General features: G+C 33.9%; 1 protein-coding gene across 5 annotated transcripts in view; it reads right to left on the bottom strand.

Moving 5' to 3' along the window:
* The window catches only part of DMXL1 (Dmx like 1), a 131,490-nt gene that overhangs the window by 56,223 nt on the left and 60,820 nt on the right, over positions 1-14,447 (bottom strand). For 3 of the 5 annotated variants that reach the window (XM_036845520.1, XM_036845521.1, XM_036845524.1), the window contains exons 26-30: positions 12,820-12,896; positions 10,503-10,630; positions 9,736-9,984; positions 9,284-9,397; positions 4,454-4,632 (exon numbers count right to left, since the gene is read on the bottom strand). In XM_036845520.1, the coding sequence (XP_036701415.1) occupies positions 4,454-4,632; positions 9,284-9,397; positions 9,736-9,984; positions 10,503-10,630; positions 12,820-12,896 (747 nt within the window). The remainder of the gene's footprint in view (positions 1-4,453; positions 4,633-9,283; positions 9,398-9,735; positions 9,985-10,502; positions 10,631-12,819; positions 12,897-14,447) is intronic. The other 2 variants (XM_036845522.1, XM_036845523.1) reach the window with 1 other exon arrangement.

The following is a 14,447-nucleotide window of genomic DNA, read 5'->3' as shown; positions in this document are numbered from 1 at the left end:
ACAGGCAAATAATAGAAAACTAAATATAAATTGTATTTAGCTGTGTTATAAAGAAGAAAACAGCATTGGGATCAAGAATATTAACAACAGTTGAGATAAGCTGATCACGAAAGGCCTCTTTGAAAAGTGTCATTTAAGTGAGACCTAAAGGACAAGAAGGAATAAGCCATTTAACAAGAGGGAAGAAAAGCATTTTAGGTAGTAGATATAGTATGTAAAAAGGCTTTAATAAGGTAAAAGAGTTTGGTATGGAAAAAAAAAAGTTTGGCTGAAGCCTACTAAAGCAAGAGGATAGTGTTGGGAGAAAAGTTGAAGAGAACAGCAGATGACAGATTAGGTAGGGTTTTTGTACAACACAGTAAAGAGTGTAATGGAATGCCACTGATGAGTTTTAAGCAGAGGATAGGTATTGAGATTTATCCTTTGGAATATTACTATGACCACAGCCTTATGAGAGAAAAGTCAAATGGCAAGAGAAGAAATGGAGACATCAGTAACTAAGGCAAGAGTTGGCAGTCTGGATACAGGTGTGTGATGGAGATGGAGAGAAATAACACATTCATGGTATATTTGGGGGAAAGCACAGATTTACTGATCAATTTGGAGAGCAAGGGAAAGAGAAGGAAAAGACGATTTCTGGGTTTCTGGCTTGAGCAACTGTAAGGATGAAGATGCCATTTACTAAAATGGGAGGACTTTGGTTGTGACATGGGAAGTACTAAAGAAAATAAATATCAGAAACCTAAATCTTGAAGAAGATCAAGAGTCACAGGTCAGGTAGAAAAGGAAGAAGAAAGAAGACTATGAAGGAATAAATAGTAAGGTTAGGAAATAATCTAGAAGAGACTGGTATCAATAGAACAAGAGAGAAAAGTAATTCAAATGGGAGGAAATAGTCACATGGGTTGAATACTGCTAAGAAGCCAAATAAGATGATGACAAATAAGTTTCCTATACTTGATAACATGGATACCACCTGAATCTCAAGAACAGCAGGTTCAGTGGGGTAGTTGTGTCACAAGTCATACAATGGGTAAATATGAACGGGACCTATGGCAATAGAAAGATAATGTGTTTACAGTTTTGAAAAGTTGAAGGAGGATGGGAAACAGAGAAATGGGATAATAGTTTGAAAAAGTTTTGGGATCAAAGCAGGATTTGGAATGGGAGACACAGTAGAGCACATTTCTGTTCTGATGGGAAGAGCCAATAGTGAAGAGAGAAGAGTAGAGAAGAAAAGCAAGGATAGGATTCAGAATAGCACTGAATCTTTGATAGGAAGGATGCTTCCTTAATAATAACAAGGGAGAACAAGATGAGGGCTTCATGACAGAATGATGCTTCCTTAATAATAACAAGAGGGAACAAGATGAGGGCTTCATGACAGTACGATGAAAGACTTTTGTCTGGTTCTATTTTTTTTTAATGACTTATAAGATGATGTCATCAGTTAAGAGTGAGGATGAAAGAAGAGATGTGGGAAATTTGAAAAGAAAACTTATAAAATCTTGGGTCCAAAGAAGTCCAATAAAGAAACATAGCAGGGAGGGTAAAAATTCTGGAAGAGCTGAGCGAGGAGTTTGGTAAGTCCTCTTCCCAAAAAGCAGTAATAAAACTGGAAAAACCTGTCAAAAACAACCATTTAAAGATACTGGAAACTGATCAAATACATACAACACATAGAGAAGTATTTATTCAAGAAAAACTACTGAATCTCTGGTGAAAAGTGAGCATCTGGCATTTTGGCTAGGGGGTACTCCTAACCCAACCCCTGCCCTCTGTGGCCCATTTGTTCTATCAGGGCCAGCAGCCTGTGAGGACAGAGAACTCTGCTGCCTGGCCAGAGGGGGCTGACTTTAATAAGAATTCCACGCCCATAAATCCAGAGAAAACTATAGTTCGAAAAGATACATGCACCCCAATGTTCACTGTAGCACCATTTACAACAGCCAAGACATGGAAACAACCTAAATATCCATCGACAGATGAATGGATAAAGAAGATGTGGCACATATATATAATGGAATACTACTCAGCCATAAAAAAGAATGACATAATGACACTTGCAGCAACATGGATGGACCTAGAGATTTTAAGAAGTGAAGTAAGTCAGAAACAGAAAGATAAATACCATATGATACCACTTAAATGTGGAATCTAAAATATGACATAAATGAACTTATCTACGAAACAGAAACAGACTCACAGACGTAGAGAACAGACTTGTGGTTGCCAAGAGGGAGGTGGGGTAGGGATTGGGAGTTTGGGATTACGGGATGCAAACTATTATACAGAGAATGGATAAACAACAAGGTCCTCAATCTATATTCAATATCATATGATAAACCATATGAAAAATATGAAAAAGAATGTATATAAATGAATAATTGAATCACTTTGCTGTACAGTAGAAATTAACACAACATTGTAAATCAACTATACTTCAATTGAAAAAAAAAAAAGAAAACGAATTCCATGCCCAGCAGCATTGTCAAAAACAAGAGTTCTCAGCAGCAAACAATTAGGGAAGGCTAAACATCTCAACTAGCCTGAGGCTGAGATACAGACTGGAGCAAGGGCAGACCAGCCAGAAATTTAACCAGATCCAGGAACAAGAAAACTAAAGAAGGCCTTGCTAATCAAGAATCATATACCCAGCAAAAGTAAAAGTATGCTTTAAAAATGAAGATGAAATAAAGATATTCCAATATAAATAGAGTACATAATAAACATCTGTTGACTGAATCAATGACTGCAAAAGGCAATGTGAAACAAGGCAATATAAATGCCCTTCTTTACCCTGAAGCATGCAAAAATTACAAACGTTCTGTGACCATTTAAAAATTTGTCAGAACATTAAAAACTCTTACAGTCAGCTATAAATGTATAGGAAAATGAAAAAAAAATAGTAAAAACAATACTTATTTAGTATACTGTAATTAAAAAATTAGAACAGTGAGAATGAGAATTAAAGTGTTTTATTTCTTTCTTTCTTTATTTATTTATTTATTTATTTATGGCTGTGTTGGGTCTTCGTTTCTGTGCGAGGGCTTTCTCTAGTTGCGGCGAGCGGGGGCCACTCTTCATCGCGGTGCGCGGGCCTCTCACTATCGCGGCCTCTCTTGTCGCGGAGCACAGGCTCCAGACGCGCAGGCTCAGTAATTGTGGCTCACGGGCCTAGTTGCTCCGCGGCATGTGGGATCTTCCCAGACCGGGACTCGAACCCGTGTCCCCTGCATTGGCAGGCAGATTCTCAACCACTGCGCCACCAGGGAAGCCCTGTTTTATTTCTTTGTAAGAAATTTATCAAGAGTACTTTGAACAGTGCTGGCCTTCTTCTAACTCAGGAATCAAAGCCAGCTTCTTTTCTAATCGTTAGCAAATTGTCATACTCCTTTCTAAGTTTGTATCAGCGCCCAACTTTTTACTCTTTGCACTTTCAATGTTGTGAAATATTACCCAGAGTTCTTTTAATGTGAAGTTTTTTGTCAATTTCACTACCTCTGGGATATCTTCATCCTTTTGTCACACTTTCCTCATTTATGTTGATAAGCTGGCCTTTACTAATTGCCTCTGGCTGTACATCTAAAGTCTATCAAATGACAGCAATGTCAGTATTCCCAAAGTTAGCTATTTCTTCTATAACTTCTATAACTTTACTTATATTTGATTTGAATTTCACTTCCAGTACTATCACTTCTCATTTTTCAGTTGCACTTTTATCTGTTAGGCAATTCCCTCTTCTGATTAGCCAGTTTTGTAAAATGTCACTTGTGTTTATTATGGGAGATAAAGAGGCAAGACAACCCACATGCTTTTCTGTCTGTGTATGAACTGAATACTGAATAACAGGTACTAAATGACCAATCACTGACAGACTTTGAAAGAACTGTTGTGATTGGTCACTGATCATGAGGTGCATCTGTTATTTACATAGTGAGTGATCTGTGGACTGAATAGCTAGCAGGAAAGTTTGTACTTCACGCGATTACTCATATTTAATAAATTGTGGTAACGTTAAAGTTGAACAGTGTTGTTGAGGGACTGATGGTATTTAACTAAAAACTGAAATCTGTGTATATCAGGACAATGCAGGACTGCCTGGAGTATAGAAAAGGAATTAGACTATGGATGGCACTTTGACTTCTGGCAGTCCTGATTCCTTAATTACTATCAAGTATTAAGGTGCTAACCAATTTATCTTTTCATCTTACTAAGAACGTTGCTTTGTTTAAAATGAAAAAATCATAATTTATAAAAGAACTGCCTTAAAACCTGGTTGAAATATGTCCAAAATATTTTAGGGTATATTTTGCGATAATGTACCCTGATAAAATGAAAATTTTCTAAACCAGTGTGGAAAAATATTTGGAAACACCGACAATTACACTTACTTTAAAGTTTCATTTCTGTTTAACTACACAAAAAATCATCTAGATAACACCTGTATTACCTTGGCAATGAAATAGTCCCAGATACTGAGCTCAGGTGGAATGAACTTCTCTTTAACTATCAGTGACTCCTGGCTTACTGGTGGTGAGGAAGAGGTCACCGAGGCAGATTCTCTGCAAGACATTTTTGATGGCCTAAAACGTTTGTTCTGTTTCTCTCCTTCTTCCACTAGTGAAGAAACTAACAAGAACAAAATAAAGTATTACTAAAATAAGTACAGTTTTCATTGTTCTGATTTCACCTATTTTTACATAAGACCTAAGGTTAACTACAAATAAGTACATACACAAAACTGAGATTATTATGATAGTAAGGTAAGAAAATAGTGGAGGAAGTGAGACAAAAATCATCTTGTATAGCGATCTTTGTTTTTATCTCATCTTGTCCCTTACTCTCTGAGTGTTGACTTATCTAAATTATCTACATCTTTCTATTTTGTTTTTTAAGAATATCATGGGGTGGGGGGGGGAGGGAAGAATATCATGGGATGTCAGTGGTAATTAAAGGCAACAACTCAGTTATGAGATTCTTCAGTAATCACTTGGCATTTTATCTACTAAAAAACTACTACTAATTTTTCACTGAAAATATTAAAAAATTCAAACACCAAAACTACCTACTAAACTGATTCAGACTTTTAGAAATGGCTTGGAGATAGAATTTTCTAGTCAATGGAACAACAAAGAAGAGAGAGAAAATGCAATCTTTATTGTTTTAACTTCTAAACATTTAACAGTCAATATTCTCTTAGCATTTTACCTTAGAATATTAAGGGCATTAGCAAGGAAAAACAAGTTATACAAATCTTTAATCAATACTAAGTCACTAGATGCAAATCACCAATAGAAAATCAAGGATCTCCTGGACATACTCATGGTCTAATAGATAGGTAAACAACCCCATAGTAAGGCACACCAATATTCTTCTTTAACGGTTCCAGCAAGAAGTCACTTACCTTCCAAAGGAATACAAATATTTGTGTTTTAATACAATTTTGTTTTACTGCTTGAAGCTACTTAGCTTGCATAATCAGCATGCTCATGCATTATATCAAGCTACAGCCAAGCTGAGTCTAACAGAATAATTTAGTTATTTCAGAAAAAATGAAATAAAGATGAATAAAATTAGTATACTAAGGGGTTGCTACAAAGTGGTATGTAATCATTCAAATGACTTTAAAAAGAACCATCATATTCAATGTGTAATTTTTTCTCTCTGATCTTATAAGCAATTGATAATCAACAACCATGTTTCTAATATATCTGTTGCATACATTTATATACATTCTAAAACTTAAACAGTGGTTTTACCAAATTCTCATTGAGTAAAAAATTTAGAATATAAGGGTATTTTTTTAATCTGTCAAAAAAATTAATGCTATGTTTTAAAATAAATTTATCACTTGACAAATACTACTATTCTGCTTCTTTTGGTTTTAGATTATTAGAAGGCATGTGATGTGAACACAGACGTTTAGGGAAAAATTAAACTTACAATGCTAAATTCACAGATTTTACCAAGCTTGCTATGTCATAAAAAAGCAGAGTTTTTAAAGCAAAACATAAAAAAAATTTTTTAAGAGAGAAAAACATTTGCAAGTACAGTGTGTGAACCCAGACAATTGACATAAAAACAAGAAATTAACCACACTGAGGGGAAACATTTAAAATTACAGACTCAATTCCAGAAGTATAAAACTTCTTATCAAAACATTTCTGATGCACAAGGACAACAGGGGAAAAACGGCAAACAGGTTCACAGTACCGAATATTATATTACCTGAAATGCTACAAATTAAAAGACCTTAGTGATACCTCCTAGCAAACAAGAAATGATTTGAAGCTTATCATTAGGGTAGATGCTCCCTCTTCTTTTCCCTCAAATTGCAGCAAAACCTAAGACAACTTTATGCTTATATCACGTTGGGTTTGAGTGGTCATGAAGCTTAGGGGCACCAATAGAAACTGTGTAGCTGCTGGGTGCTTAACCATTTGTTTCTGAAAAAAGCTAATAATAAAATACCAAGAACTGTGTCACTCCTTGGATACAAACTGATTCTACTGTTCCATTATTAAGGCAGTAAATGGCTACTTTACTAGTAATAAAAGAAAAAAATCAGCATTAGGGAGAAATGAAAAGGAACTTGGATATAGATAGAGCTTATGAATTATAAGGGGCATGAAGAAGTTAGAAAGTGGGTAAAGAAAAACTAAGGTATGCATAGGAATAACGACAATTCTTATACCTGCAAACATTATTATGAAACACAACAAAAATTCTTAAAAGATTTTGTTTTGCTTTACAATATGCATTAAAAAGCAAAAGTATGGATTTCTCACTGTTAGCAGAAAAAAAAGTAATTTTTCAAAAACTGCTATTGCTTAACTGATCGTCTACTTTAAAAATTAACCATAATAAAACAATTCAGAACTCCATGAACATTCACCCAAACTATAGTTTTAATTAATTAGAAAAAAGAAATCCCTCATTAACATATGTAGAAATCACAAAGTAAATTTGATTAAAAAATAAATTACTGATTTATGTACCTTAACATTTTTGTTAAGAATTCTGACCTGCTGAGTTAAAGTCTAATAAAAATCATCTACCATTTTCTTATATTATAAAGCTTAAGTCATATTTAAATTTTATGTCACTAAAAGTACATTAAGTATATAATAGACATGTAGAAAGAAAAATAATTTAGTTCGTAAGACCATTATTGAAAAGAAAATTAAGATCAGAATTTATACGAGAACAAGGAAAACAAATGGTAACTTTTAAAATCTTCTCATAGTACTAAGTTTATGAAAACACTTTCTAAAAGACAGATTTTTAAGGGTTCTAAGCATGTATTTCATCTTCAATATATAATACATTGACACTGGATAGATGAATAGGTTGTCAGGAAAATGAAATATTCTAGACCTGTCAGTTTTCATTTGGCCATATTTAAACACTCAAAACTAAAAATATATCAATATATATATATCAATTTTGGCTGAATTCAGATCAACTTTTCTAAAACACATCATTTTATTACCTTGGTCAACAATGTATAGTGAATATTATCTAATTTAATTACACTCTTAGGACATCATGATTACATTCAACAGTAATTCAAACATACAGGGCTGCTTACTTACAACCTAAAATTTATCAAGCTGCTATGCTGCTTTAGTTGGTGTGCTTTCAGAACAACATAATAATGCCTTCAAAAACTGAGATTTCAGACCTCTGCCTTATACTGAAAGCCACCCCTGCTTGTCCCTTTGTCTTGGTTGATTTTCTGTTCTCAGATTTTGTCTCTCCAACTGTCAGTTTAGCTGCCTCACAGGACTGCTACTTCTAATTACTATTACTGCCTTTACTATCTACTATCTTCACTTCTTCCTTTTATTCTGTTTTTCTATTTTTTTCTTTTTCTACTTGTTCCTTCACAAACTAAATCAGCTTTAGAAACAGCAGACCTTTGGCTTCATCATTAAATGAGCGTACTCTTTTTTCTGGTTAGCAAACTGATGAATCATACCATTTATGTTTTCTGTACATGCTCCTTCAGTTACATCCATGATTGATTGCATTCAGAATAGTTTCTGGGTTCTTATAGACAGATGAGCATCACATAATCTATATGTGGCTATATCCAGCCCCATCACTAAGTAAACCTCATTTTTTAAGTATCCTGTATTATTTGGCTACCATGTCCCAAACGCAAGAGGTTAAACATACAGATGCAGATAATTTTTTTTACTTTGATTATTTCGGATTCAGTAAGTGGTGAGATAGAGTTGACTATATGATATTTGTAACTACAAACAGCTATATCTCAGTGGTTAAACAAAGAACAACCTGGACTTCGAGTAAGGTTGTTTTTGTATCTGTGGTCAGAAATGCTCCAGGAATTGTTGAAGTTGAGGCTTGCTGACTGGTTAGTAAAAATGTATTTTTAATTTTTTACAAGTATGTGAACATTCTATTTCAAGAATTTATCCCTTTATAACATGTTGCAATAACAAGATCACAGTCTTCAATCTCAGTAGACCTATAAATCGTACTCCCTCTCAGACTTTGAAATTTTTTTTTAAATGAATTCAAATATCTGATGTTAAGTATATAGTCCAACATGAGTTTCATAAGTTAGTTTTCTTCTATTTTTATCCATATAAAAAATAAAGCACAGGAAATTACTCTTTAAAAATTAGAAAGGAGATGTTACAAAAATGAAAATATTGTTAAAAATTTAAAAGCCAAGATTATCACATATGGGCTAATAAAAAAAAGAAAACTTAAAGGCAGAAAGCATCATGAAGATTCTTTTCAGGTCAAAAAGCTTGTTTCAATCTTTAAATAAATACAGTACCTACAGTTACAACATTAGAAAGTTAAGAAAAGGTAATACAATTGTTTAAAATACTTACTTTACATGGTATTATGAACACTTAGAAATCCAAAACCCTAATGGCTGGAATCATAATATGCAGAACATAAAGCAGCCTTATTTGAAATGTTTTTCCAGTCATTTCAAGCCATAGTCTGATTTATCATGATTAGCACTGACGTTTCTTTATTTCTACACATTTAAAAATATGTTAAAGTCTAAGGAATAGAAAACATCAAAATGAAGAACTTAAAGCATAATAAAAAAGCAGGGATGGTTTTCTAAAATGCTAATCATTGTTTTAAATCAAAAATATGACTTGATTAATGGAAAATTTTCAGTTTGCTAAGTGCCAAACAAAATAAAACTGGCCCACTGTACCCCAACCCCTCCAAAACAACACAAAGCAAGCTGAACTGTAAAAGCCTATTTCTAAAGCTAATATCTTGCCTGCAAGACTGGGAGGGCTATGAGAACTGATGGTTGAAAGAGCTTTGGAAAAGCCCACACATTCCATGGAGAATACCACTACCTGGTGGGGGCTAGGCATAGCAAAGTACCTTCCTGCCAAAGAAAGAAGAGAGATCTGATTTGGGATAGAACAAAAACCAATGTTACAGTATATTTTAAAACAAATGAAAATTTCAATAGTAAAAGATTTTAAATTACATTAGATAGTTCTAATCACTGGTGCATGAGTATCTTAAAGTTTGATAATTACACCAGAAACTTTATACTGCATATTTACCATAAAACTATTTGTTCATGCTTTAAGAAAATGGTCTGTAACAGAACTTTCTGTGAATGAATTAAAATGTAATTATATTTAACAAAGTTATCATTCAGATGAATAAATAAAGCTGTAGCCTTAAAAAATAAAATAAAACAGATTAAAAACTAACCAGGTAAAGCTTTTGAGCGTGTCTGTTCTTTGCTGGGAACATGTGCACCTCCACCAAATACAGCAGACCACATTTTTTCATTTAGAGGGTGGGCCACAATCCGAAATAGTTCGTTACTAGAATGTGTTGCCAAGCCATGGATGAAGAGACTAAGATACACTGCTGTGAGAATCTCACAGAGCAAGACTGTAAGCCCTGACTGGGCTTCCTCCCCAGAAGAATTCAAAATCCGAATTAGAGAAGTTATTCCTAAGAGAAACAACAAACATAGCTACCATTAGCTACCATTGACAATAAACTTAATAAATAATCAACATTTCCTAATTTTTGAAAAAAGTTACAGCATCAGGATTAAAATATTTTCTGCCATAGATTCATAGACTAGTAGAGGTTATTGCAGTTAATGCATAAATGTTGAGCTATTTGTTCAATTTAGACAAACACTGGAAATCTGTAATCTGATTCAAATCTGATAGATAAAATTTCATTGCCATAACAAATGGTTTTCTATTATGACAAAAGCAAAATTATAAAAAGTGATATAACAAAATATTTGAGTTATTTTAGTATGATGATAAAGGAAAAACTAATGTTACATAACTGGATAATTTGTAATAAGTGGTGAATAATAAACTGGTATCAATTCTAACAATAGTTAACAACAATGATTATCATACAGCAAAACAAAGCCAAACCTACTTTTTCCTCATCTGATTAAATTCAATAAGGCTAAGAAAAACACTCACACATATATAAATTATTTATACCTGGCCACTGAGCTGGTGATGTATTGGGAGTTATGGCTTCATCTAAGCTTCCTGTTTTCAAGGAATGTCGATGGGGAAGCAGTACTGTCTGATACACCATTCCAGTAAACTGATTTGTTTGAAATGAACTAAGAGAAAAAAATTTAAATAATAACAATCTATAATGACCTACAATAACAACGATATAATAAAACAATAATAATAACATACAATGATCTAAAATGAATTTCACATGTAATATTTCCAGGTTTTAGATCTATCATCTAGGATACTTTAAATACAAAATTTTGTGTATTAGTTATACTGCTTTACCCCTAAGTACTGTGCTTTACAGTCTAGTATTACAATAAAATAAAGTGTCCTTTAAATTTTCTAAATTAAAAGATATGACAGCTTTTAAATATATTTACTGTAAGACATAAAATATGTACAAATGAAAAAACGAAATCATTACTGACCACAAGTAGCAAGCTTATATATCAAAATTTAAAACAAGGTTACTGAGTTGAAAAAGTCAGTTTAGGTTCAATTTGATATTTAATGGCTAGTCTACCCTACACTAGGGTAGGTTGTATCAGGTATATGCACCAGATAACAGGTGTTTAATGAAACACATGGTTTCCGTCCTCATGCAATTTATAGTCTGGTGGGGGAATCAGACACAAATAATTTTATCATTCTGTTTTTAAAGACAAAACCTATGCATATAGTGATATGAAAGCAAAAGGGAGGAGTTATTTCACACAGTTTGGGAATTCAGGGTAAGCTTCTCTAATTAAATGGCACTTTAAGCTAAAACTAAATAAACTGATCAATGGACAAAATAAATTACAGCTTGACACAAACTACAAAATAAATATGACAGAAAAATGGTATGAAAAATTTGTTAAAGCCTGTCAGTGGTTCCTGTATCATATGTTAAGTAAATGAATATAATATTTAAAAATGGCACACTTATTGGTTTAGATGTGTTCTAACTGGCAAGTTGTCTTAGTCATAACAGTTTGATACATATGGAAATAGCTTCTCTTGCTTTACTTCCCATTTTCAAGATGGCAGAGTAACAAAAACCAAAAATCTCCCCTGCTAAAGTAAGCCTATGGAAATGATAAGAAAGATAAAAATATGTTGATGAAAACAAAGCCATACTCAATAATAAGAAAGTGAACTTTTGGAGGACCAAGGTCAAAGAAATCAAGTTGAAGCTACTATGGGAATACATAACCAGAGTAGTAAGCTGAGGTGACCCCTGGGAGAATTCAAACACATAAGATAAACAGATAATCAAAAATCAACACAAAGGAAGGTTGACATCATGTAAGAGAAAACAAACTCAGTGACATACCTACACCTGAGGAAGCAAAGACTTACCAGAACATTAAGGAAAGTGGTTTATACCCAGAGATGTTAAAAAAAAATAAAACTAAAAAAAAAAGACAGTAAGTTATTTTTTAAAAAGTGGCTATTAAAATAAATAAAAGAGATATTAAAATTGAAAAATAGAATTTCTAAAACAAACTCACATAGGCTAAATAAAAGATAGGATACTGCTGAAGAATGAATTAGTGTCTGGAAAATGAAGCTAGGATTTCTCCTGAAATGAAGCAAAAAATAAATAAAGAAATAACGAAAGGGATCATTTGAGAGGAAAGCTAAAAGAAAAATAAGAGGGACCCACAAGTTCCAATATCTGTCTCATATAAGGAAAGATAAGAGAGAAGATAAAATATTTGAAGAAATAGAGTAAGGGAATTTCAAAGAACTAAAGAAAGATACAGACCTCCACAGTGTCAAACAACATGTTTTGAAAGCCTAGATAAATTATAGTGAACCCTTAGGACATAAAGAGAAAAATCATAAACATTAACTACTCTGTAAAATTTTTCTCAGTTCCAAGTCAGTCACTCCTTCCTCTGTGCTCCCTGAGATTTTACTACCTATCATCTTATAGGACATATCATTTAAGTATGATGTCATGTTACATATCATTTATCATTTCATATGTTTGTCTCTAACTAGATTGACCTTAAGGAAGGAGACCTTATTCCAGCATATATCACAATGTCTAGCATTAGACAGTGATCAATAAAAGGCTGCTAAATAAGTTATATCGTGAAGAGTTTACTTGAGATGCATTTGCCATAAAGACATATGCTAAAATTTCAAAGATGAAAAAAAAAGGACTCAACACTTCAGCCATATGCTTTTGCATTATTTAAGGTGGACTGCAGTACACAGTATTTCTAGAGCAAAAGCATACAAATTCTCAAACCTCATCAGTTACTACAAACATGCTTAAATTTCACAAGATATTTACCTGTAGTTATGACTACCACAAAGGCACTGATAAATACAAGCAGAAAGTGAAGCTGCTAAAGTATGCATTACATACACCTGGAAAAAAAAAAACAGAGTTATCTTATAACTTTGAAAAATGTAGCTTTTTTTCAAGACCTAATATAATCAGCATTTTAAAAAAGATGAAAAAACTATTTTGCCCTTATAAACTATTTCCTTTTTCTCCCTAATACTCATTTCTGTCTGAGAGGTCTTGTGACAAACAAATTAAAAATACGCACACAAACAAACATACAAAACCTGAGGACTTTGGCAGAAATTATAAAACAGACACCTACTACCTAATTTCTGTTTTAAGGGCAAAAGAGAACAGATGTTAGCTATTCAGTAGTGCAATGAGCCATGCATTAAAAAGCAAGCCCTCCAAGACTCAAACTGCTCCTTCCTCAACCAAAATATGAAGTCCAGCCTGGTAAATGACAGTTCACCTATGAACAGATCACTGAAGAATATGCTATCACACAGTCGAGTTACTACAGTGAAATTTTAGAGAAAGAAGGTATGAAAGACAGCAACTGAAAGGCAAATACGTGTACTGAGGAAGACAGGGCTCTAAACATGGCATGACAAGAGAAGTAACAGAAGTAGATCTGAGGATGAGGGAGCAGCTTAATCTAGGTAAAAAAGGAGGCTAGACTATTAAAAGACCAGGTTCTTGATCTAATTATGAGGTATGATACTCTCTTGTGCATATTAAAATCTAATTGCTATTTTTCCTTCAATTATCAATAGACATGTGATATGAATTAAAATCAAGGACAGCATCATATAAATGAAGACAGCGAAGACCACACACAACAGACGGCAAAAATGATAATATTTTCTAGCTTCTCCAATCAAAAGGTGGAGTCTATTTCGCCACTTACTGAATTTGGGCTGAGACTTGTTTTGTGCAAGAGGACACGGCAGAAGTGATGTGTTATTTCTGAACCAAGTTCTCTAAAGGCCTTGCAAATTCTACTTTTGCTCTTTAAACCCCTGGAACCACTACATGAAATAATCCAGGTGAAACAGTTAATTTTATGTGTCCATTTGACTGTCCAAGGGGTGCCCAGACGTTTGGTCAAACGTTATTCTGGATGTGTCTGTTAGGGTAATTTTGGATGAGGTTAATATTTGAATTGGTAGACTGAGTAAAGGCGACTGCCCTCCAGATTGTGAGTGGGCCTTATCCAATCAATCGAAGAAGTGAATAGAAGAAAAAAGCTGAGTATGAGGGAACTTCTGCCTGGCTGCACTGAGCTGGGACACTGGTCTTTTCCCACCTTGGGACTAGAACTGAAACAATGGCTCTTCTTGGGTCTCAGGCCTGCTGGCATTTGGACTGGAACTTACACTATTACCTATCCTGGTTCTCAGGCCTTTGTACTTAGACTGGACCTACACAATCTGTTTTCCTGGGTCTCCAACTTGCCAGCTGAAGATCCTGAGACTTCTCGGCCTCCATAATTAAGTGAGCCGACTGCTTACAACAAGGCTCTTTCTATAAAAACACACGCACACACCCTACGGGCTCTATTTCTTTAGAGAACCCAGGCTAATACTCTAGGCTTGCCTACTGGAGGATGAGACACATCCCAAAGTCTT

The sequence above is a fragment of the Balaenoptera musculus genome, chromosome 3 (assembly GCF_009873245.2).
Source record: "Balaenoptera musculus isolate JJ_BM4_2016_0621 chromosome 3, mBalMus1.pri.v3, whole genome shotgun sequence".
NCBI classification, from domain to species: Eukaryota; Metazoa; Chordata; class Mammalia; order Artiodactyla; family Balaenopteridae; genus Balaenoptera; species Balaenoptera musculus.
This window is presented reverse-complemented; position numbering and strand designations above follow the sequence as displayed.